General features: G+C 44.4%; 1 protein-coding gene across 3 annotated transcripts in view; it reads left to right on the forward strand.

The window, feature by feature from the left end:
• LOC120935572 (splicing factor SWAP) overlaps positions 1 to 23,755 on the forward strand; it is a 173,254-nt gene that overhangs the window by 16,019 nt on the left and 133,480 nt on the right. For all 3 annotated transcript variants that reach the window (XM_040347622.1, XM_040347628.1, XM_040347634.1), the window contains 4 exons: positions 8,503 to 8,579; positions 10,554 to 10,776; positions 12,022 to 12,134; positions 14,204 to 14,348. In XM_040347622.1, the coding sequence (XP_040203556.1) occupies positions 8,503 to 8,579; positions 10,554 to 10,776; positions 12,022 to 12,134; positions 14,204 to 14,348 (558 nt within the window). The remainder of the gene's footprint in view (positions 1 to 8,502; positions 8,580 to 10,553; positions 10,777 to 12,021; positions 12,135 to 14,203; positions 14,349 to 23,755) is intronic.

Genomic DNA, 23,755 nt, shown 5'->3' on the forward strand with positions numbered 1-23,755 from the left:
AGCCAAAAAGACCGGGCCGAAATTCAGCACGTTCTCGACGCAGGACTTTGAGGGCTCAAGTAAGTAAATTTGGCGCCATTTCCATGAGTGTGTGCAATTTTAAAGCTTGACATGTTGGGTATCTACTTGGCGTAACATCACCTTTCACATTATATAAAAAGATTGGGCTAACTTTACTATTTTTTGTTTTTAATTCGTGAAACTACATTTTTTTTTTTTTCTTAAAAAAAATGCCATTTTATTCCCTAGGATGTCTGCTAAAAAAACATATATAATGTTTGAGGGTTCTGAGTAATTTTCTAAAAAAATTATGATTTTTACATGTAGGAGAGGAGTGCCAGAATAGGCTCGGTATGGAAGTGGTTAACCTGTAAAGTCTCCTAATGGGAGATGCTGACTTTTTTATGAGCTGATTGTAAATGCCATGTTTTCACACTGCACTCTTTCTGTCCAATTAGTTGTTTACAGCAAAATAAATGTGTGTTTTTTTTTTAAGTGTAACACACAGCTGTCTAAAACGTTCTCTGTTAATGAGCCTCTACAGCATTCTGTAATTTAACTGGGTGAGTGGGTTGGCAAACCTATCCAAACCCGTAGGCAGTAATGTGGCGGCTTTTCAGAGTTGTCTGCTTTCTGGGTAAGCCTTTTGGCACTTGTGTGGTGTTTTTTCTTTATGCCATTTATAAAAATAGATTATATAAAGGATAATTGTACAGCCTGTTCTTCTAGAAATGTTTTTTTCCTATAACTTGGTCCTTGTACCAAGCTTAGGATGAGGGCCCCAGCGAATAATGATGATCACAATTTTTATTATCTTTATTATGATGATCTCTACGTTCAATCTATAATTCTTAGCCTGGCAAATCACCTGAAACACATTTACATTTAACGTTAGATTTTCTTACTATTTAAATCCGTAACAAATGGCTTTGATGCAATGCTGCAGTCCATATTACTCTGCGTAATTTAACAATGCTTGTAATCTAGGTAAGCCATGATCACTAGCAGCTGCATTACAACACATTTTCATCTGGCCATTCTGTTTCATTTGCTGGGTAACTTGGCAGATATGACTACAGTGCAGTTCTAGAGCCATGATGTAGTCCCTGGTGTGACCTTGTCTCTAAAGACTTGTCTAATGATTAAGTCCGGTTTGGTCAAAACATCAAGAACTACCTTGCTGTTGGACCATTGGGTTTGTTTTGAAATTCCCCATTACTTCTGGTTTTACTGTTGTAAGAGTTAAAGGGTCACTAAAGGAATTTTTTTTTTGCTAAATAGCAGGGCTGTGGAGTCGGAGTCGGGGGAAATTTTGGGTACCTGGAGTCGGAGTCGGCAAACAATACTCCGACTCCTAAATTTAGATTGGAATAAAAAATAAAAAAAAAGCAAGTTTAAATGTCCCAATTCACAAAAAGTTATAATTAATGACTTCTCTACTGTAAGAATAAAGACCAATGCATGCAGTGCCTCACGTAACCGCAAAACGAACACGTTAAGTGACCGTGAAGAAGCATGCTTTTCATGTGCTTCACTATATGGCACGCAACGCACAATTAGGAGCTGCAATACGTATACTTTCCATAGTGTTGTGTTCTGCTTTTACAGGAAACGCATGTTAGAGAACCAGTAAGTGTCCAAATAAAAAAATTCCAACAGGAGTTTTATAAAGCACTAAAAGAAGTTGAAAAGTATGATCGCTCATCAAAACTTACTGTTGAAGAAGCCATCCTTGTTTATCCGGAGATCGTTAGTGATGTGGCCAGAATAGTTACTGCAATGCCTCCCACCCAAGTCAGTGCCGAAAGATTATTTTCAGCCCTAAAAATAATAAAGCCCTGGTTCACACTGGGTACGATTTGGAACGATTTGAGATGCGATTTGACATGTCAAATCGCATCTCAAATCGGCGGCAATTGTCGGCAATGGCACTGTCCTAATCAGTGCGACGCCGCATCTGCGATTTCAAAAAGTAGTTCCTGTACGATTTACATTAAATTGTGTCCGAAATCGCGGCAAAATCGCAGCCACGAAATCGCGGTAAAATGCGCGATTTTGAATTCGCAGCAGTGTGAACCTAGGCTCAGTCTGACTTAAGAGCTTCTATGAAAGAGGATCTGGCAGAGGCAATTCTCTTCCTTAGAACTCTAAATTGAATTGATTTGCATTTGCTAAGCCTATAACTACATTTCAAGATTAATATAAACCATTTCTAGGTTTTACAGATTTTGTTTTTGGTTCATTATAGATAAGCTTTGTTTTTGTTCTAAAACAACCAAATAATGTGGTTTGTATTTTTGAACTGGTAAAGATCCTGTTCCTGATGTTTATGCCTGCTGCTACTATCCAGCCACTTGATTGTTTTCATTGTGTTTGTCTTTTGCTTAAACTGTGCAATACAGTAGACTGTTGGCTTCCCAGCCAGTAGTCCTGTGGTAGGTTGCGTTTCTTTCCCTCAAGGAATGTATAAAATACATTCGCATATTAATACAGAGGAGTCGGAGTCGGAAGTACATAAAACTGAGGAGTCGGAACATTTATCTACCGACTCCACAGCCCTGCTAAATAGCTTCCTTTACCTTACTGCAGTCCTGGTTTCATGTCCTCATTGTTTGTTTTTGCTCTGATGTTGCTGTAATTCTCCTCTGTTTTGGACACTTCCTGGTTGTCTGTTTCCTGATCACCACAGTACTGGGAGATTTTAGTTTTCAAACCAATACTGCTCTATGGCTCTATACAGCACAGATACAGCATAACATGCTAAAACTAAACTAAATGCAAAAACTAAACTAAAAAACTACAGGTACATTAATATGATTGATTTTTATCTATTTTTAATCGTTTTTAAAAGGAATCGGTTTTACTATCCGATGTGATCAGTGCAATCATTCATTGCAATTAGAATGATGCTTTGATGCTACTTTTAAAGTGGTTTGCATTTTCCATCGGGCCAAAATTGTGCTGGAATTGCCCAAAATTTGTACAGGTCCCTTTTACGAAATCGCACTGTGTTGTATTGATGTAAACAGACACCTTTGAAAACAATGCAATCTTTATTGTCATGCGAATCTGTACAACTCAAGTTGCACTAGTTTGAACGGAGCCTTAGGTACAGAGTGCTGAGTGGAGTGCCTTCTTTTCACTCTTTCCAGTCATTCAGCCTGGAGGAAGCATCATCTTGCTTCTGAAGCATCATATGAATGTCTGGTCTGTTTCCACTGCCTGCCTACAGTGCCCCGGTCGCCTTCTGAAACCCTCATCAGCCCCAACTGTCCTTGTTTGTGAGTAGCTAAAGCACTGCCCCAAGTTGGGCTTAAGTACATTGTCACCATGTGGATGCAACATGTCTTGGCTGAGAAGCCGAGGGCAGTCCCACTGTCATGGGTAACTGCTTACTTTAGTTGGTGTCCTCACAGGGAACCTGCATTTGTTTTTTTACACCACTACAGTTATAGAGGTTTTTGATCAAAGTCTTCCTTGGCTCTGATGGGTGAGGTTGAGTCCTCCATGTCCACTCAGGTCACTTCTTTACCTGTTTGTGATTAGCAACTGCGGTGCTCTGGTGCCATGCCCCGCAGAGTTTGCCTGTGATCCCTGTCAAAATCTCTGATTCAGCATTCCAGCAGTCTGCCTCTGAAGAGGCAAATGTGTCTTCTGCCGTTGACTCAGATTTTACAGGGGGTTGTTTGAAACCTTATTGATGAAGTATGTATTAACTTGGTTCTGGAGGATCAGCTAGTCGTTGCAGGCCTTGGGTGTTTTAGGGTTGCAAAGACATTTTGACTACTCCTGATATATGAAAAATGTCTCTATGCAGACTGGAAATGCTTAGAAATGTCCTGTACCCCACCTAAGATTGTGTTGAGTTTTTCCCTTTTAAAAGGGAATTTGTAAATTAGTGGTCAGCATGGATACACCAGTGACCCACCTTAACATGAATACCGCTTGACAAGTTGAAGGTTTGCTCTCCTTTTGGGGCTCCACTGGCAGGCAGCTAGAGTCCCTCCTTAAATCCCAGTATGAAATGAATGGTCCAACACTGTCCTCCTGTTGGTTACTTTAATCTGTCAGACCATGTCAGAAAAGGTACAACCTCAACTCCACAAAGTTGGGATGCTGTGTAAAATCCACATAAAAATGGAAATTCCATTTCTGTTCTGTGTCCATTGATGCCAATATTCCCTCCCAGTCTAAGTTCTGGTGAGCAGCTTTTATCCTTAGAAAATCTGCTCTCAAAGTTAAGTGTATTTATCTTACCCGCATGTGTTTGTTGCTTACAGCTAACATTAAATGAAAGCGGGGTATGGTCTCTGCTACACAGATGCTCTATTACAGGGGTCTCCAAACTTTTCAAACCAAGGGCCAGTTTATTGTCCTTCAGACTTTAGGAGGGCCAAATTGCGGTCTGCAGGGGCAGAAAATGTCCTGAGCCCAGCATCGGTGAGAATACATATGGCCTCAAGGTTGGTGATCAGTAGAAGGAATAGCAGTGCCCCTTATTGGTAACAGGAATAGTATCCCATCATTGGAAGAAATAGTGCCCCCTTGTTGGTGTCAGTGGGAGGAATAGTGCCCCAAGGGCCGGATAAAGGCTAGCAAAGGGCCACATCTGGCTCTCGGGCCGCAGTTTGGAGACCCCTGCTCTATTATATGAATATTGTTAATAAGGTCTGCATGGTTTGATATGTTATAGTTTTTATTATAGTTTTGAAATGCATAGCTTTTACATTTAAATTTAGCTTTCACTTAAGAGTTTAATCTTTGATTTTCCAAGAGCATTGATTATTAAGCCTTGTGCACACTGGACGTTGTGAAAATGCCAGTATCGTTGGCTGTAGAAAGCTGCAGCTGTAGACTGAGTTTTGCGGTAGAATTATTTTTTTCAACGTCACACTCCCACAAAAGCTCATGGCTCAAAAATGCTGATAAACGCAGAATAGCTATGTTTTTCAGCATCTTTAAGCTTATATCAGAGTTAGAGCATTTTTACAGTTAAAAAAAGCCTCTTAAAACCCACTAGTTCTGGGGTGTTTTTTTTTTTGCCAAAAATTGCTTATAGCTTATGTGTGTATGGAGTTTACTGGCTGCTGAAAAAGATGCCTGAAGCCAAAAACGACAGCTGTAAAAACGACTAGTAATTTTTTAGATTCCTTAAGGATTTGCCCCCTTAATGACCATGCCATTTTTTGTGGTACCGCACTGTGTCGCTTTAACTGACATTTGCGGCGTTGTACACAAACAAAATATGTCTCCCCCCCCCCCCACAAGTGGGGCTTGATGTCCTCCAGCATTTTTTATTTTCGTGCTAAAAACAAAATGACTGACGAATTTGAAGAAAATATTTATATATTTTTTACTTTCTGCTATAACACATATCCAAAAAAATATATATTCATCAGTTTAGGCCAATATGTATTCTTCTACATGTTTTTGGTAAAAAAAAAATTGCAATAAGCGTATATTGGTTTGCGCAAAAGTTATAGCATCTACAAACTATGGGATAGAATTATGGACTTTTATCTTTATTGTTTTTACTGGTGATGTCGGTGATCTACTTATTTTTTATTTTTTTCCTGGTACTGCAAAATTGCGGCGGACATATCTGGCGACAAGTGACATCATTGCAGTAATCATTGCTTTAAAAAAAATTGCACTGATCAATGTATAACTGGTACGGAAGGGGTTAACACTAGGGGGTGATCAAGGGGGTTAACTGTGCTACCTGGGTGTGTTCTATCTGTTGGAGGGAATGGGCTTACTGAGACAACACAGAGATCGCTGTTCCTGATCACTAGGAACAGCAGATCTGTTATGTCCCCTGTCACAATGGTGATTCGCCTTGTTTACAAAAGCAAATTCCTGTACTGCAACCGCGGGTGGCGCACCCACTGTATTTAATGCATGGACTCACGTACAGGTACGTCGGTTTGTGCAGCCGAGCCGCCCTACTGCAGTATATGGGCAGTCCAGAAGTGGTTAAAATTAGGGTTGTCCTGCTACCGATATTAGTATTGGTATCAGGACCGATACCAAGCATTTCCCCGAGTACTTGTACTCGGGGAAAATGCTCCGATACTTTACCCGATACCTGACTTTCCCTGTATCCATCTCCAGTTCACCCATCTGTTCTGCTCTCTTCCTCCATGCTCCTGTTCCCCCCCCCCTCAGTGCCGCTGCCATTTTGCTTACTCCCTCCATGCTCCGTGTCCCCCCTCCGTGCCGCTGCCCATCTGCTCTCTTCCTCCATGCTCCTGTGTCCCCCCCTCCATGCCGCTGCCATTCTGCTTACCCCATCCGTGCCGTGCTGCTGCCATTCTGCTTACCCCCTCCGTGCCGCAGCTGTCCTCCGTTCTGTTCTCCCCCTCCGTGCCGTGCCGCAGCTGTCCTCCGTTCTGTTCTCCCACTCCGTGCCATAGCTGTCCTCCGTTCTGTTCTCCCCCTCCGTGCCGTAGCTGTCCTCCGTTCTGTTCTCCCCCTCCGTGCCGCAGCTGTCCTTCGTTCTGTTCTCCCCCTCCGTGCCGCGCCGCAGCTGTCCTCCGTTCTGTTCTCCCCCTCCGTGCCGCGCCGCAGCTGTCCTCCGTTCTGTTCTCCCCCTCCGTGCCGCGCCGCAGCTGTCCTCCGTTCTGTTCTCCCCCTCCGTGCCGCGCCGCAGCTGTCCTCCGTTCTGTTCTCCCCCTCCATGCTGTGCCGCAGCTGTCCTCCGTTCTGTTCTCCCCCCTCCATGTTCTGTGACCTCCCTCCGTGCCGCTGCTTCCCCCCCTCCGTGCTCTGTGTCCCCCTTCATGTCCTCCTCCGCCCCCTCTGTCAGGATGGAGAGCGGCTGTAGGAGCCGCTAAACCCGGCTACTACCTTTTCTGAATGAACAGTCAGCGATCACTGACTCTGTCCATTCATATAACTAAGCATCATAAACTGTGTTTACGATGCATCAGTTTATGAATTTGATCGGAGCCTCTTTCTCCTGTCCATTCATTTCCAGTGCAGCTGAGAAAGAAACTGGGGAATCTATGTCCTTAGTCCCTTTCTCTGTCTTAAAGGGGAGATGTCAGAGGTCTGTTAAGACCCCTGATATCTCTCCAAAGACCCCCAACAAGGCTGATTAAAATAAAAAATAAAAATTGCAATAAATATTTTAAAAAAATAATAATAATAATAATATATAAAAAAAACCCTGACAATCCACCACCCCCCCTAAAAAACACAAAAAAATCACTGTAAAAAAATTGTAAAAAAAATACTGTCACATGACATAAAAAAAAAGTATCGGTAATCGGTATCGGCGAGTACTTGAAAAAAAGTATCGGTACTTGTACTCGGTCTCAAAAAAGTGGTATCGGGACAACCCTAGTTAAAATATTAATGTAGGAAAAAAACGACAGTTTCGATATTATATATGAAAAGAAAAGTCACTTGGATATTGGATCAAGAGAAAAGGATAGGCTTTCTGTTAGATTCTGATCAGTTTAATGAGATTTGGGAACCATGGTTGAAGTACTTGGGTATCTTAAATACCATGTGAATTTAGAAAAGCAATTCGCTACTTATGGCTGTATACTTTGGCAGGTAGGCTGTCTACCCTTCTTTCTCTTTATTTTTTTCGTCCTCACCTGCTTTTCCTTTTCCTTCCTCTTTTTCTCTTGGTTTAATTTCTTTAATTTTTTTATATTATATAAATAACACATGGAACCTTCTTTACATAAATGTGTTATTTATGGTTTGGTGTTTTTTTTTTTTTTCATAACATTTTTTATTTTATCCATATGGATGCATTCTTTAGTCAATTTAGGTATACTGAAATTTCTGATAGTATTTTTTAACTCCTGGAATCCTAAGGAGAGAATATTAGAGGTGAAGTTGATTCCTCAAATTTTTAAATTAATTGTTTGATAATATTTTGTGTTATCAAAATATTCTTTCCCTAGATCGAAAGTATAAGTATACCATAGTTTATGTTTATTTTCTCTTTTCTTTGTTTCTTCATTTTATCCCTTCTAATTCACCACAGGAGATTGTTTTGGAATTAGGGGGAAGAATAGATGGAGAAGATACTATGCTTCTCTTGAAACGACTCGAACCCAGATATGATGTAGGGGGGTTATTTATGAATTTATCATATTCATGGAGTCGAATATTATAACTTCTGATATGATTCATAATACTAGTTACAATGAATTTGAACAAAACTTAGGGGATGATTGGGGATGGGAAAGTACGGGTATTTACTCGATTTCAGTTAGGTTGGATTACAGAAACATGTGATTTTTTGTTGTATTCTTTATATCTGACTATTGAATGATTCTTTGATTTGGACCACGGTATTGTTAGAGAGTATATAATACTAAATATGTCATTGTGTAATGCAATATAATGAATTTTTGTTGTATAATATCGAATGTACCGTCTATATTTTGAAAATAAAATTAAACTTGAATGATAAAAAAAATATTAATGTAAAGCAATGCCAGTATTATAATTTTAATGCTAATTGTTACATATTTTTAGATTCAAGCGATACTGAAGATAATGAAGAGCCTTTTATTGCACCTGAAGGGATGAATGTGCCATCCGATGTAGAACTGGTAAGTTTAAAATAAATATGATTTATTTTACACAAGGATGTTGGAGTATTGGTGGTTCGATGTCTCCGGTTATACCCTGCTTTTGTGTTTTTTTTTTTTTTCTGGTAAATTCATGGAGGCATGTTCAGTTGTTAAATATATCATTTTGTGCTGTGATGTAACACTGTTATCTAAACACATGAATCCAGTTTTTTGGGTACTTAGGAGCAGGGTGGATTTGATTTAAATCAAGTCGATTTAAATCGCTAGTAAAAAGGCTTGATTTAAATTAACTCGATTATTTTTTTTTTAAATCATAATTTTTAACCACTTAAGACCCGGACCTTTAGGCAAGTAAAGGACTTAGACAGTTTTTGCAATTCGTCACTGCGTCGCTTTAATTGGCGTTCTTTTTTTCCCCACAGAAAGGTGGTATTTTATCACCTCTGCGTTTTTTATTTTTTGCGCCATAAACAAAAATAGAGCGACAATTTTGAAAAAAATGCAATATTTGTTACTTTTTGCTATAATAAATATCCCCCAAAAACATATTTTTTTTTTTCCTCAGTTTAGGCCGATACGTATTCTTCTACCTATTTTTGGTAAAAAAAGATCGCAATTAGCGTTTATCGTTTGGTTTGCGCAAAGTTCATAGCGTTTACAAAACCTTTTTACTACTAATGGCGGCGATCAGCTATTTTTTTTTTTTTTTCGTGACTGCGACATTATGGCGGACACTTCGGCCAATTTTGACACATTTTGGGACCATTGTCATTTTCACAGCTAAAAATGCATTGTTTACTGTGAAAATGACAATTGCAGTTTGGGAGTTAACCACAAGGGGGCGCTGAAGGGGTTAAGTGTGACCTCATCTGTGTTTCTAACTGTAGGGAGGTGTGGCTGTAGGTGTGATGTCATTGATTGTGTGTTCCCCAATATAGGGAAACACAATCGATGATGGCGCCACAGTGAAGAACGGGGAAGCTGTGTTTACACAAAACTCTCCCCGTTCTTCAGCTCCGGGGACTGATCGCGGGACTCCAGCGGCGATCGGGTCCGCGGGTCCCGCAGCTTTGGACCGGACCGCGACCCACGGCTGGGCACTTAAAGAGGTCGTACCTGTACGTGCTTGTGCCCAGCCGTGCCATTCTGCCGACGTATATGTGCAGGAGGCGGTCCTTAAGTGGTTAAAGAGCAACTGTAATTTCTATCCCGCAGCGGCTCCTCCTCTGACCAGCTGTTGACTCACTGACAGTCCCATTCCCTTTAATGGGACTTCTGGTGATGTGGCAGTGACACAACAAATGACAGGTGCTCTTTAAATGTAAGGACTAATTCTTACTGGTAGTTAGATTAGTAAAACAGCAATATCAGAACCAAATTCAATCATACAGTTTGTAGTGTACATAGATTTGCAAAACAATGCGATAAATATTCCTGAAGGTTTATCTCATGATTAATGTGAAGTTGTGTGAATGCATCAATTCAGTACGCAAAATGGTGCTTTTTTGTTTTTTTTGGTTCAATATACTTCTTGTACAAAGAGTTTTATTGAAAAAAAACACATCAACAAACAAAAAAGAATACAAAAGAAAAAAGCAGTGGAGGACACACCATAAGCTATCATATATCAGAAAACATAGTCCGTAGACCTGAGATCAAACCAGCTCCTAGGGATCCGAAAGCGAATCCAGAAGGCCGGCAATAGAATGTCCTCAACTCAAGTGGCCTGCTAGATTGACCTAATGCTGGCTTAGGTATTTGGTTCAATATACTTCAATGGAGAAGCTGCAGAAAAGCATGTCATGTGTTTTTGCGGCAATTCGTGTTTTTTAATCTGCCCAACAACAAATTGGCCCAAAAAACAATAATCAGCCAAATCGATTATGAAAATCGTTAGTTGCAGCCCTACTAAGTTCCCCTTTTAATAGCATGTTTTTATACATTAAAATTAAGCTGACTACTTGTTGACAAAATTCTCTGTCTCTTAAACAGCCAGCTACAGCAAAAATGCACGCCATCATCGAACGCACTGCAAATTTTGTCTGCAAGCAAGGTGCTCAGTTTGAAATCATGTTAAAGGCAAAGCAAGCCCGAAATTCACAGTTTGACTTCTTGCGTTTTGACCACTACCTCAATCCCTACTATAAGCACATACTGAGGGCCATGAAGGAGGGACGCTACACCATGCTGGCAGAAAAAACAAATGAACAGAAAAGTATGTTTTTTTTTATTTATTTATTTTTCTTCCCTCCCTCAGAAATATGTTTCATAAGTAATTGTAATTGTTTTGGTGAAATGTTGTAATTTTTTTTCTAATTGGCTGTTTAGGTTTTCTATATTCATCAAAAACTTCATAAAGTGAAAGGGTAATTCCACCTTTTGAACCAAAAATATAGAGATTAATTTCCAACACCCTCTCCACTCCTCCTGCTGCAATCATCTGCTGTGCTGATAATCTTCTGCCGTCCATGTCTGCCAGTGTACAGACGCTTTTAAGCTCTGTAGATTGCCATGAAGGCTTAAATTTTGGTGTAAAAGTGGAATTGCCCTTCAGATGTGGTTGCAGTAGAACTGATTATGAAAACCAATGCCTAAGTAGAGCTGCTTATCAGAATACTAAAATGGGTACTATTCTTTCAGAACTGCTTTTCTCCACATACAAGTCAATAGGATTGGGGAAGTAAGATGCAGGTGAATAGGAGTTCATCTGCACCTGTCATTGTACGCTGGTCTCTGAAGTGTCCCAAATGCAAGCAGGATACGCCCAAAAGCACTTTGCATTTGCCCATTGGCAAAGGCCTTTTAACCCCTTGGCGCTGGCAATGCGCAAATATGCGCCCCCTCCGAGGGGATGTATATTTGTGTGAATAGCTGCCTATTCACACAACAGGAAGTGGGTTGTATAAGGTATTTTACTGGCAGAAAAAAAAGTTTTACTAGCCAAAGTTAAGGGCAGAAGATTTAATAATTGGAAAGATGAAAAAATTACTGAAGTTCAGCTTTAAAGTCTCTGGAAGCCAAGCATCATTTTCAGAAGCATTTCATTAAAGAGGTTTTAAAGTAATGGGACATCTGAATCTGAACACATGTGCAAATCGATGTGACCTGAATCCGTATTCGTCAGTTTTTTTTTCTTCACAAAAAACGTGCCTGAACTGATGTAAAAGAACCCTTCTTGTTTTTAAGCAGCAAGATGCCAGAGATTGTCTTTCTATTTAGTTATTTTTTTTAACTTCATTCTAGTATATAATACTTCTTTAACGGTTTAAATGCATCATTTATGAAAAAGCCTAGCAAATCTAGTCATTTCAGCATTATCAAGTACAGTAGTTGCTTCACATATTTAAAACCTCCCTGTAATTTTGCACTAGATTTAATTAATTTGATTCCAAAGATATTGTATTTTAATAGAACACTGATGATTTATCACCAATAATGACCCATTTCAATCTCGTTCTAGAAACTGTAGTAGATACAGTCGAGGATTCGGATGATGATGATGAAGGTGGCGATTACTTACATCCAAGTTTGTTTGCGTCTAAGCGTTGTAGCAGGCTTGAAGAGCTCACAAAGGTACTTGTGAAAAGCATTTTATTTTGTTTTTAGGAAATGCAATTAAGGGGGTTCTAGTTTAAATAAATAAAAAATAAATAAACTGAAATGTGAGTCATGATATGTTGTCATGGTAGTCTGTGACAACCTGTGGGAGCAAGAGTTAGGATTTAGAAGTCGGCGGGCCTGTAACACAGATGTGGCCAGGGAAGTGAAGCCTTGTTTAGAGGTTTTCTGGTAACGGCTGCATCCTGCATATTAAAAGCTCAGTTCACCTTTGTTCACTTTTTTTCTAAATTCCAGCTCCCCATGTACCAATATAACATTATTGTACTTATTTTGCAAAAATAAAACCGCTTTCCATTAATTCTACACAGGCTTACCCAACTCTCTTCATATATGTTTAACCATCTCCCACCCAGCCACTGCACATAAACGGCCAGGTGGTTCTTTCCTCGTTCTGAGTGGACGTTCAAGAACATCCTCATTATGATCACAGGATTCAGCCGAGCAGAAATCGGGATATGGGCGCTGTGATTGGCCCCTCCTGATCACGTGACAGCTGTGTCCAATCACAGCTGTCACAATGTAAACAGACGCTTGTCTCTGTGACAGTTCTCCCACCAAGCTCAGTGCAGGTGGGGCTGGATCTGCAGCTCTGTGACTGTTCTCTGAGGATGATTTAATACAGAGAGCTGTCATAGACCCCCCCCCCCCCCCAAGCTTGATTTGTGTGAAAACAATGATAACAATTTAATTTGGGTCGTGTTGCATGACCGCAATTCTCATTCGACAGTGCTGAAAGCTGAAAATTGGTCTGGGAAGGAAGGGGGGTGAAAGTGCCATGTATTGAAGTGGTTAAATACACTGCTTGATTTTCTTCTGCCTTACTTCCTGGTCAGACTTTCGGTCATGACACAGGAAGGAGTTGACCAGCTGATGTCATTAACTCACACCCTACATCATCTATCCTCAGCTTGTTGGTACATATTTTGTCTGGAATTTAGAAAAAAAAAAGTAAACAAAGGTGAACTTGAAGCCTTTTAAAGTGGTTGTATAACTGCAGAAAAAAAAGTATAAAAATAAAACCTCTAAGGCAAAGGCATAATAAGCTCATTATGAAATGCATACCTTAGGATGAGACATCAGTGTCTAACCCCAGTCCACGTCGAGGGAGCTGACGTTTTGCCCTCAGCTTGTCTTCCGGGTTCGCGACTCAGGCGCTGTGAGTGGCCGGAACCGCAATGACGTCACTCCCACGCATACGCTGGGATTCTTTTTCCGGGCAAAGTCTGACACCGTCTGCTGGACCTTCAGGTGCGACATTCACAGCGCCTTATTATAAGCTTACCTGTAGGTAAAAAGAAAAAATGGGTATACAACCACTTTAAGCTCATTGCTCTGTATTCCCCTGCGATTTAATGAATGTCAAGTTCCAGACATATTCATGGGATTCAATTTTGGTTGCTAATGGGTGATTCTGTTCCTAGGTAAATTTAGTCTGTCATTTGGTGTTTCAGTGAAGTAGTTTGTTGTCTCTGGGGAATGAAGTTCTTTCCTCTCCTGAAGTTTTTGCCTACAGTAATGGATCTGTTATCATATTCTGGTTTGTGATTTTGGGTGATTCCCATTGATTGGAATTCCATATCTTTACTTCCCCTTAAAGTCGAACTATAGGCAAAACTTTTTTAAATCTTGGATAGAGCAAAGGAGGGTTATTGCCCCCTGTTTGTTTTTTTTGCCATGTGTCCCACTGCTGAAATTTCCGTTCACTTCCTGTCCCATAGCCTAACAGGAAGCGAGAGGAAATCCTGGCAAATACATTGGGTACCCCCAGGTCACCAGAATTGGAAGACTATATTCCATTTCTGGGGCAGCCTAACATTTGGGATTTTCTTTTACTTTCATTTTCAATGATAAAGGTAAACAGGACAAATAGAAAGGGTGGATCTCCTTAACAGGGACAGGTGTTCTAATCCCTCTGTACTCTAGCCAAAACAAAAAAAGTTTGCCTTTTTAGTTATTTTAATTTAAATGATATGTCTTTATCTTTGAAAAGTACCACTTTAAATGTTTCCCCTCTTTTTCAGCCCTTAAAGGTGATTGATCCAGACCACCCACTAGCGGCTCTTGTCAGAAAAGCTCAGAGTGAGAACATGGCCTCTCAGTTAGCTGCTAATGCTGCAGCTGCACCTGCTCCACCTCCAGCTACTCAGACAGAAAGCACTACTGAGAGTAAGTGAGATGTAGTCTATAATCCCCTGGGAACTATGTATTATTATTTATTCTTATCGCACGTCTTTTTTTTTATTTTATTTTTTTATATATATCTATCTCTATATCTATAGACATTTAAACACGTGGCTTTTTAGTTTTATTGGTATAGCAGTAGAAATATTTCTGCAGGTGGTTGTTTTACACTTTTTCAGCCCACTGTAGACTTTTATGTAGAAGTGATTTGGGTGGCTGATTACTAGTGTGACCTCTACCACCAGAGTGGGGAACAGTTGGTTTCACTTTTCACATCTGTCTTATTGGAACAAGGGGTACATCATTTCTGCCCCCAATGTAATGGCAATAAAATTAAGTAGAAGAAAAAGGAACTAACCCACTTCACCCCCGGAAGGATATACCCCCTTCCTGACCAGAGCACTTTTTGGAATTCGACACTGCGCCGCTTTAACTGACAATTGCGCAGTCGTGCGACGCTGTACCCCAAACAAAATTGAAAAAAAAAATGTTTTTTCTCTTACGTTCATGGACGGACACAGCAGCATTGACCTTAGGGTTATATATCCTAGGCAGAAAAAACAGCACTTCAAGTGTTCAAACACTTCTCTCAGTACAGCACCTCCCAGGGGGCGGGTCCCCCGGGTACATCCCACTCTCTGCATCATGCACTCCCAGTTTTTTTCTGCCTAGCGTTAGGAAAAGACATGGCTCCTCTGGGCCCATGTGCTCTGGAGTTTTTTTTTTTTCTGCGACTTTTGTCTCTTTTATTTTGTTTTTCCTGCATTTTTGGATCCTGGGATCTACAATCAACTGCCGACTGGGTGACAGGCTGGATCTGCGATCCTTGCTGTCCCCCCATGTTCGGCCATCGAGCGCGTACCGGCCTTTAGCTACGCGCTGGGCCGTCCATGACATGCACCGTTGCTCCAGGGGTGGCTGGTGAGCTATATGCCACAGGGCACACACATGACCGGTCTCTATGGCTGAGTCACAGTGTGCCGGGCCGACAGCCATGCCGTGTCTGCTGCGGACGTTGGGTCTGTCTGGAATGCCTCCAGCCGGTGGTCGCAGGATGGGTAAGTAGTATCCCCCTTGCCTTGGCATGGTGGTTCGGCTGGTGCATTCCTGGGGAGGTCGATCAAGGGTCCGCCCTGCTTTCCTCTCTCCCTTCCTCTCCCTCCTTCCCTGCATTCTGGGTGGCGTCCGTGAGGTGGGGGGTCTGCCTGGGGGGCTCCGTTACTGCCGGGGGGCTGCGCTGCTGTGGGGTGCTGTTTTTTGTCTTTTATGATGCTGTGTGTGCTGGGGGGGACCTGCAGGGTCTGGTGCATTTGCTGTTTTTTTTTGTCACTGTATGTTTTAAAACACGTGTATGGCCGCCATTTTGCCGGTGACGCGCTCCTATTGAATCGGCGGCCATTTTCTTGTAGCCCGCGTGCTGTTTTTCTGCATGTTGGCGGCCATCTTGGAAAGGGTTTTGGCCTCTGGTGACCAGAATAACGGCCCCAAGGCTCTCAGCACACTACCTGAGGGACGACACAGCACGGACAGCGTTTTCAGCTTCTCAGCAGCGCTACAGCCTGGTCGGGTGCTGAGTCCTCTCGGGGGTCCCCTGCTCTCTGTTGCGGTCAGGAGGGTGGCCTGTGGGTCTTGCCTTGCAGTACAAGGGTGGCATTTACAGTGGATCAGCATGACGTCCAAACCGGAGGCTTCTACCCCAAGCATGCCAGAGTTAACCCTTAGTGCCCCTGTTCCTGCGGCCTCCATGGATGCTATGACGGCAGTCCTTGAGGCGTTTGTTGCCAGGATTGAAGCGGCGAGTGGTCAGAAGGGGGGTAAAAAGCGCCCCCTCCCTACGTCGTCTTCTGGGGATGTCTCTGACATGGAATCGGGCCCTGCTACTGCGTCTGGCCCTGGTTCGGTCATATCAGATGATGCAGGCTTAGCCCACACGGACAGTGAGGATGACTCTGCTTCAGGGTCAGCGCATGATAAGGCGTTTGTTGGAGCTCTTATCACTGCGATGCGGGATACTCAGAAACTTGAGGATTCGGCGGAGGCATCAGAGATGCCGGTCCCTTTTGGGTTCCGCAAGCCACCCCGCGCCACAAAAGTGTTTCCTATATCTGGACAAACTGTTGTACAAGGAATGGGATCGGCCACAGAAGGTTTTTTGCTGTTCCAAAATACTTTGCGGTCCGTTACCCACTTTTTTTAAAAAGTCCTCCTCAAAAGGGTATCTCCTCCGTCAGTGGACCCCCCTGTGTCCAGACTGAATAAGGCTACCACGTTGCCTGTGGAAGGGGCTCCCGCTTTTAAGGACCCCGCAGATAGGAGAGCTGAGGCTGTGGCCCACTCCATGTTCACAGTGGTGGGGTCAGCAGTGAGACCGGTCATGGCCGGGGCTCTGGTGTCGCAGACACTTACCGAACGGGCAAAGTCCTTGCTGCAGGAGCTGGAGGCGCATAATGCTCCTGAGGCCTGTGTGGACCTGGCTGACCAGCTGGTGCAGGGCCTAAAGTTTTGTCTGTGAGTCGGCCCTGGATACGCTCCCCTTGCTCTCCAGGGCTTCCGCCTACGCGGTGGTGCTACGCCGCCTTGTGTGGCTGAAGTGTTGGTCTGCGGACCAGTTTTCTAAAAAGGCCTTGGTGGACTTACCCTTTATGGGTGAACGGCTTTTCGGGGCGTCCCTGGATGACATCATAAAAGATGCCACAGGCGGTAAGAGCACACTGCTCCCGCAATCTGGAAAGGGTAAGGAGCCTCGCCGTAAGCAAGGGCCCTCCTTTACAACCCCTAAGCGTTTTTTTCGCCCGCCAAGTGCGGCAGGAAAACGTTTTCAGGGTGCTAAGGCGCCCGCTGAAGGGCAAAAGCGCACCTGGTACCGCAAGCCCAACAAGCCTGCCTCTGCACGAAGGTCTGACCCGCCCGCATCTCGGGTGGGGGGCCGGCTTCGCGAATTTGCGGCTCGGTGGAGGTCTCTTCTTTCCGACCGATGGGTTTGCGAAGTAGTTTCCTCGGGGTACAAGATGGAGTTTCTCTCTTGTCCACCAGATTTTTTCCTTCCAACCTCCTCCGGTACGCCGGAAGGCTCTGTCAGGGGCTGTCCAGGATCTGCTGGTCAGGGGAGTGATTGTACCGATTCCCTCAACGGAACGGTTTCAGGGGTTTTACTCCAATCTGTTTGTAGTCCCCAAGAAGGAAGGGGTTCGTCCAATTCTGGACCTCAAGGCCCTCAATTGTTTTGTCAAGGTGCAAAAATTCAGGATGGAGTCGATTCGCTCAGTAGTGGCAGCGCTCCCTCAGGGGGAATTTCTAGCATCCTTGGATATCGGGGACGCGTACCTGCATATCCCCATATGCGCAAAACACCAGAGATTTCTGCGTTTTGCGGTCGGAGAGGGCCACTTTCAATTTGTGGCCCTCCCGTTTGGCCTGGCCTCGGCACCACGGGTTTTCACCAAGGTGCTCGCTCCGATTCTGGCCCTGCTGAGGCAGCGCGGGATCGCTATCGTAGGATGCCTAGACGACCTTCTCCTGAGAGCTTCTTTAAGCTTAGAATTAGAAGAGGATGTGTCTATCACCTGTCGGACCCTCCGAGAATTTGGTTGGTTACTGAATTCCCAGAAGTCAGTACTGGTACCGTCTCAGCGGCTGGAATACCTGGGGTTAGCCCTGGACTCCTCAGAGGCGAGGGTTTTCCTCCCAACGGAAAAACTACAGACTCTGCGGTGCAGCGGTTAGCGACCCAGAAGTGGGCGTCTCTTCGCTTTTGCATGAGACTGCTGGGTCTGATCGTGGCCTCTTTCGAGGCGGTTCCATATGCTCAATTTCACACTCGAGTGTTGCAGAAAGAGATTCTGTCACGTTGGGACAAGCTTCCTTCGTCTCTGGATTACCAGATTCGAGTGGGTCAACTGGTCAGGTCCTCCCTAGTGTGGTGGCTGACATCTCCGGTACTTCGACCGGGAAATAGTTTCTGCCGTGCCACTGGACGGTGGTCGCGACGGATGCCAGCCTCTTCGGCTGGGGGGGGGGGTCTGGGGTGTCCAGTCAGCCAAGGGGCGCTGGACTAAGGAGTCCCGCTTACCGATCAATGTCCTGGGGCTGCAGGCGATCAAGCTGTGGCTCTCCATGTGGTCTCTGGGTCTGCAGGGCCGACCAGTCAGGATCCAGTCCGACAACACCATGGCTGTGGCGTACGTCAATCATCAGGGGGGCACACGGAGCTCGGCTGCAGTGACGGAAGTCACGTACATCCTCCGGTGGGCCGAAAGGTACGTTTCCGGCTCTGTCGGCCGTGTACATTTGGGGGGTGCTGAACTGGCAAGCTGACTACCTAAGTCGCCAAACGCTAGACCAAGGAGAATGGTCGCTACACCCGGACGTGTTCCGGAATTTGTGCCACAAGTGGGGGCACTCCAGACGTGGATCTTCTGGCGTCCCGTCTCAATCGGAAGGTGTCACGGTTTGTGGCCAGGTCAAGAGTCCCGTGGACGGACGCGTCAGACACGTTGGTGGCACCATGGGGTCACTATCGCCTAATCTACGCCTTCCCTCCTCTGTAGCTTCTTCCTCGCCTGCTGCACAGAATGGAAGCTGAGGGGATACCAACAATCCTGATCGCTCCGGACTAGCCGTGCCACCCCTGGTGCATCTGGTGGCAGATGTCCCTTGGCGTCTACCCCTGAGAGAAGATCTTCTGTCACAGGGTCCTATCTTTCACCCTGCATTACAGTTGCTGGCTTTAAGGGCGTGGCTGTTGAGAGCCAGGTGCTGAAGGACCGAGGCCTGTCGGGCTCGGTGATCTCTACCATGCTACGAGCACAGAAGTTTACTTAACAAAAGATTTACCATCGTACGTGGAAGGCCTACATCTCTGTGTGAAGAGATGAAATGGCACCCCCCCGTACATACGTGATGTCCCGGATCCTGCTTACAGCGTGGAGTGGATCAGGCTCTTGCCTTAAGTACGGTTAAGAGTCAGATTTTGGCTTTAGCCGTCTACTTTCAGCGACCCTTGGCGGCGCACTCCCTGGTGTGTACGTTTGTGCAGGGGGTTCGGCATGTGGCCCCTCCTGTGCGTCCTCCACTGCCTCCATGGGACTTGAATTTAATCCTTTCGGTGCTTCAAGAGGCTCCGTTTGAGGACATTCGAAAGATTCCTTTGTTCACTCTGTCCCAGAAGGGGGTTTTTCTGGTGGCAATTACCTCGGTCAGATGGGTATCTGAACTGGCGGTCTTGTCTTGCAAGGCTCCTTACTTGGTCATCCATAAGGATAAGGTGGTGCTGCGGCCGCAGCCGTCATTCCTTCCAAAGGTTGTTTCGGCTTTTCACATTGAGGACATTGTTTTGCCATTCTTTAACAGAAGGAATGTTTATTTGATAATGAATCAGTTACATGTAAAACAGTTCGGTATCATATCAAAAATACAATAAGCAATATGACAACAGGAGAGAATGAAAAGTAACAGACAAAATCATAGGACAAAGCAAGAAGCCATACAGTATCAAGATAATACATCCCAATAAGGTACCCGTCATAGTCATTTGAGAGAAAGCAGTATCAGGGCACACTATAGATACCTAAACATTACGGATAATAAGCACAGGAGACAATAAAGTGGGATTGAGAAACCACTAAGGTTCAGCTTCAAAAATTTGCTCTTGAAAACACCCCAACCAAAGGCAGGGGACAAAGAGACAGGGAGAGGGGGAAAGGGGAACACATCTCCATCGAGTTCCACCACAGGCGAGCCCAAAGGCCACCAGACCAGGCCACAGTATCACCCACTGTCCGGGATCAGAGCGTGAGATGTCGCGCCGCCATCCACGCAGCCCAAATCTTGTGGAACTTCCCAGTACAGTTACATCCCATGTATGTCAATTTATATAGAGGCATAGCTGCGTTAACCAGGTTTCTCCAGACAGCAACCCGGGGAGGCTCCGTAGCCTTCCACTGGAGCAATATGGCCTTTCTGGCATAAAATGCCCATAAAAAATAAACAGTTTCTTGTGTGTGGTTGTAGGCAAATTATCCGTGATACCCAGTAATAGGACCAAAGGGTCAAGCCCGACAGATATTCCACTAATCGAGTCTGTCAGCAGCCACTGCCCTCCAGAACTCCTGCAGCCGCGAACACATCCAGACCATGTGAATATAATTGCCAATCTCTAGCCTGCACCTAGGGAATCTGTCGTCAGCAGTATGATACATCACTGCAAGTCTCTGAGGCGTATAATATTCCCTATGAAGGAATTTAAGCTGTATAAATTTATCGCGTGCAGAGATCATTAGGGGAATAAACATGCCGCCCAGGGGAAATATGACCGACTTATCCCAATTTATTCGAATGCCAGAGAATCTGCCAAACACATCAATCAGTTCAAGGGTCGCTGTCAGAGACTGCTGGGGATCCTGTAAGTAGAGGAGGGTATCATCTGCGTACAAGGACACTTTCTCAACGATAGGGTGAATCGGAATTCCAGCAACTACCGAGGAGGACCAAAGCAGAATTGCCAAAGGCAATGGCAAGAGCAAATAAGGCCGGGGAGAGAGGGCAGCCCTGTTGAGTGCCTTGGTGAAGTGGGAATGGAGCAGAGAGAAGGCCACCCGCCCGAACCTGCGCTGTCGGGGCAGAGTATAACATCCGAAGCCAGGATAGAAAGATGGGGCCTAGGCCAAAAATCTGGAGAACAGTCCACAAATAATCCCAGAGTCAAAGGCCTTTTCAGCATCCAATGACACTGTTGAATGACTCCCAGCGGGCAGGTGTCTCCGTCCCAGCCGGGTCAGGAGCCCAGTAGTCAGCAATGGCTGACTCGATCTCGGGTTCAACCCGCTCGTCCGTCACCCAGTACCTGGACAAACGGCAAAGGGACCCCCCCCCGGAGCCACCCCAGTCCGAAGCCTCAAGAGAATGGGCGCATGGTTTGAGATTCCCCTAGGGAGGGCAGAGACCTTGTTTTGCCATTCTTATGTCCGCGGGCGAAAAACCCGAAGGAGGCCACTTTGCATTCCTAGGACGTGGTTTGGGCCCTACGGGTGTACTTGTCTGCTACGGCTCTGTTTCAGAAGTCGGACTCACTGTTCGTGACGGTGACTGGTCCTAAGAAAGGTCTGGCAGTCTCGTCGGCCACCATTTCTAGGTGGATCAGACAGGTCGTGCTCCAGGCCTATGCCCTAAAGGGGCGGGCGCCTCCCTTTCAGGTTACGGCGCATTCGACCAGGGCGATTGGTGCCTCTTGGGCTTTCCGCCATCAAGCGTCTGTTTTACAGGTGTGTAAGGCAGCGACCTGGTCGTCAGTCCACACCTTTTCAAAGTTTTACAAGGTGGATGTAAGTGCATCTTCGGATGCCTCCTTTTCGCCGCAAGGTTTTACAGGCGGCTGTTTAAGGTTGAAGTTCCTCCGTTGAGGAACTCTGGTTTGTTTGGGGTGAAGTTTGATTTGCTGTGTTTTTCCCACCCCTCAAAATTTTTTGACACTGCTTGGGGACGTCCCTAAGGTCAATGCTGCTGTGTCCGTCCATGAACGGAAGAGAAAATAGGATTTTTTGTACTCACCGTAAAATCCATTTCTCTGAGTTCATGGACGGACACAGCACCCACCCCTCCTTTGTTTGTACTGCTTGTTTACGAACTGGGACTGCATGATGCAGAGAGTGGGATGTACCCGGGGGACCCGCCCCCTGGGAGGTGCTGTACTGAGAGAAGTGTTTTAACACTTGAAGTGCTGTTTTTTCTGCCTAGTCTCTCCTGAAAGGAAGGATATGTAACCCTAAGGTCAATGCTGCTGTGTCCGTCCATGAACTCAGAGAAATGGATTTTACTGTGAGTACAAAAATCCTATTTTGCCCTCAGTTTAAGCCGATTTGTATTCTTCTACATACTTTTAGTAAACAAAAAAAATCACAATAAGTAAATATTGATTGGTTTGTGCAAAAGTTATAGCGTCTACAAAATAGGGGATAGTTTTATGCCATTTTTATTATTTTTATTTTTTTTACTAGTAATGTCAGCGATTTGTGATTTTTATCAGGATTGCGACATGGCGGACAGATAGGACACTTTTTTGGGACCATTGACAATTTTACAGTGATCAATGTATACAAATGCACCGATTACTGTAAAAACATCACTGGCAGGGAAGGGGTTAACACTAGTGGGCGATCAATGGGTTGTGTTCCCTCTCTGTTCTAACTGAAGTGGGGGTGGGACTTGCTAGGGGAGGAGACTGATCGGTGTCCATACTTTGTATGAACGCACAATTGGTAATTTCTTCCCTGAAAAACGGGATCGTGGGTGCCCAGCGGTCATTGTGCCCGCTGGCGGAAAGCGTGTCCCTAGTGGCCACAATGGGAAGCGATGTAAGGTAACCTCAATTTGCTCAGCCGAGCCAACCTGACGCAGTAGAACTTTGGCGACTGGTCGGCAAGAAAAAAAGCATGTCAATTTTGTATGGGTACGGCGTCGCCAGACTGCGCAATTGTCATATAAAGCAACGCAGTGCCGAATTCCAAAAAGTGCTCTGGTCAGGAAGGGGGTAAATTCTTCCGGGGCTGAAGTGGGTAAGTTCTTAAAGCCTCTTTCCACATATACACACATCCAAACTTGTGGATTAAGGGTGCCTACATACAAAAAAAAGATTGCAAATCACGCAGGAGTGAGAGCTAGAATTCTAGGGCCATCATTTAGGGTTAAACGCTAAAATGTTGAGTTGTAAAGGCTTTTAAAGCGGAATTAAACTGTATCTGAACTTCTCAATCCGAAAAATCTTTTTTTTTTTTTTTTCATTTTAATATTTAAAGTAAACTTCCCAATCCATTGATTTATGTCTCCATGCTTTATTAAATCACTTTGGAAAAAAAACTTCCTAGCATTTCTAACTGCGACCATCTTTAGCAAGGGCAAAATTACAGATGATTCATGCAGCATTGACTTCCTGGAATCCATCTACCCTTAGGCCATGAATGTAGTAGGAGGCTGAGCTGAGGAAGCCCCTCCTCCAGATGAAAGCGGGGGGGAAAGGGGTGCATTTTAGTTCCACTTTAAAGAGTCACTTAAGGACAATTTTAGAGCTACGTTGATTGTTACATATTTGCTCGGTGAAACCTCATCTTTTATTTATTTTTTTGTAAAAAAAAAGTGCATTGTGTTTTGTGCACTGAAGCTAGAGTTCATTTTTTTCTGGAAATTGCAACTGCCGCTACAATATTCTCCAGGGTCTCTACATTCAGAAAATATATGTTTGGGAGTTTAAAAAAGTCTCCCAGGAGGCTGTTGTGTCAGTTATGCAGAGAGCGGAATCTCACTCTTGTGCTTTGGATTCAGGCTAATGCACACTATAGAGGTATGTGCTTTGTTGATTTTTCATATCTGACGTTTACAACTAAAGCATTTTCAAGAAAAAG

Source organism: Rana temporaria, chromosome 1 (genome assembly GCF_905171775.1).
Source record: "Rana temporaria chromosome 1, aRanTem1.1, whole genome shotgun sequence".
In the NCBI taxonomy this organism is placed as follows: domain Eukaryota; kingdom Metazoa; phylum Chordata; class Amphibia; order Anura; family Ranidae; genus Rana; species Rana temporaria.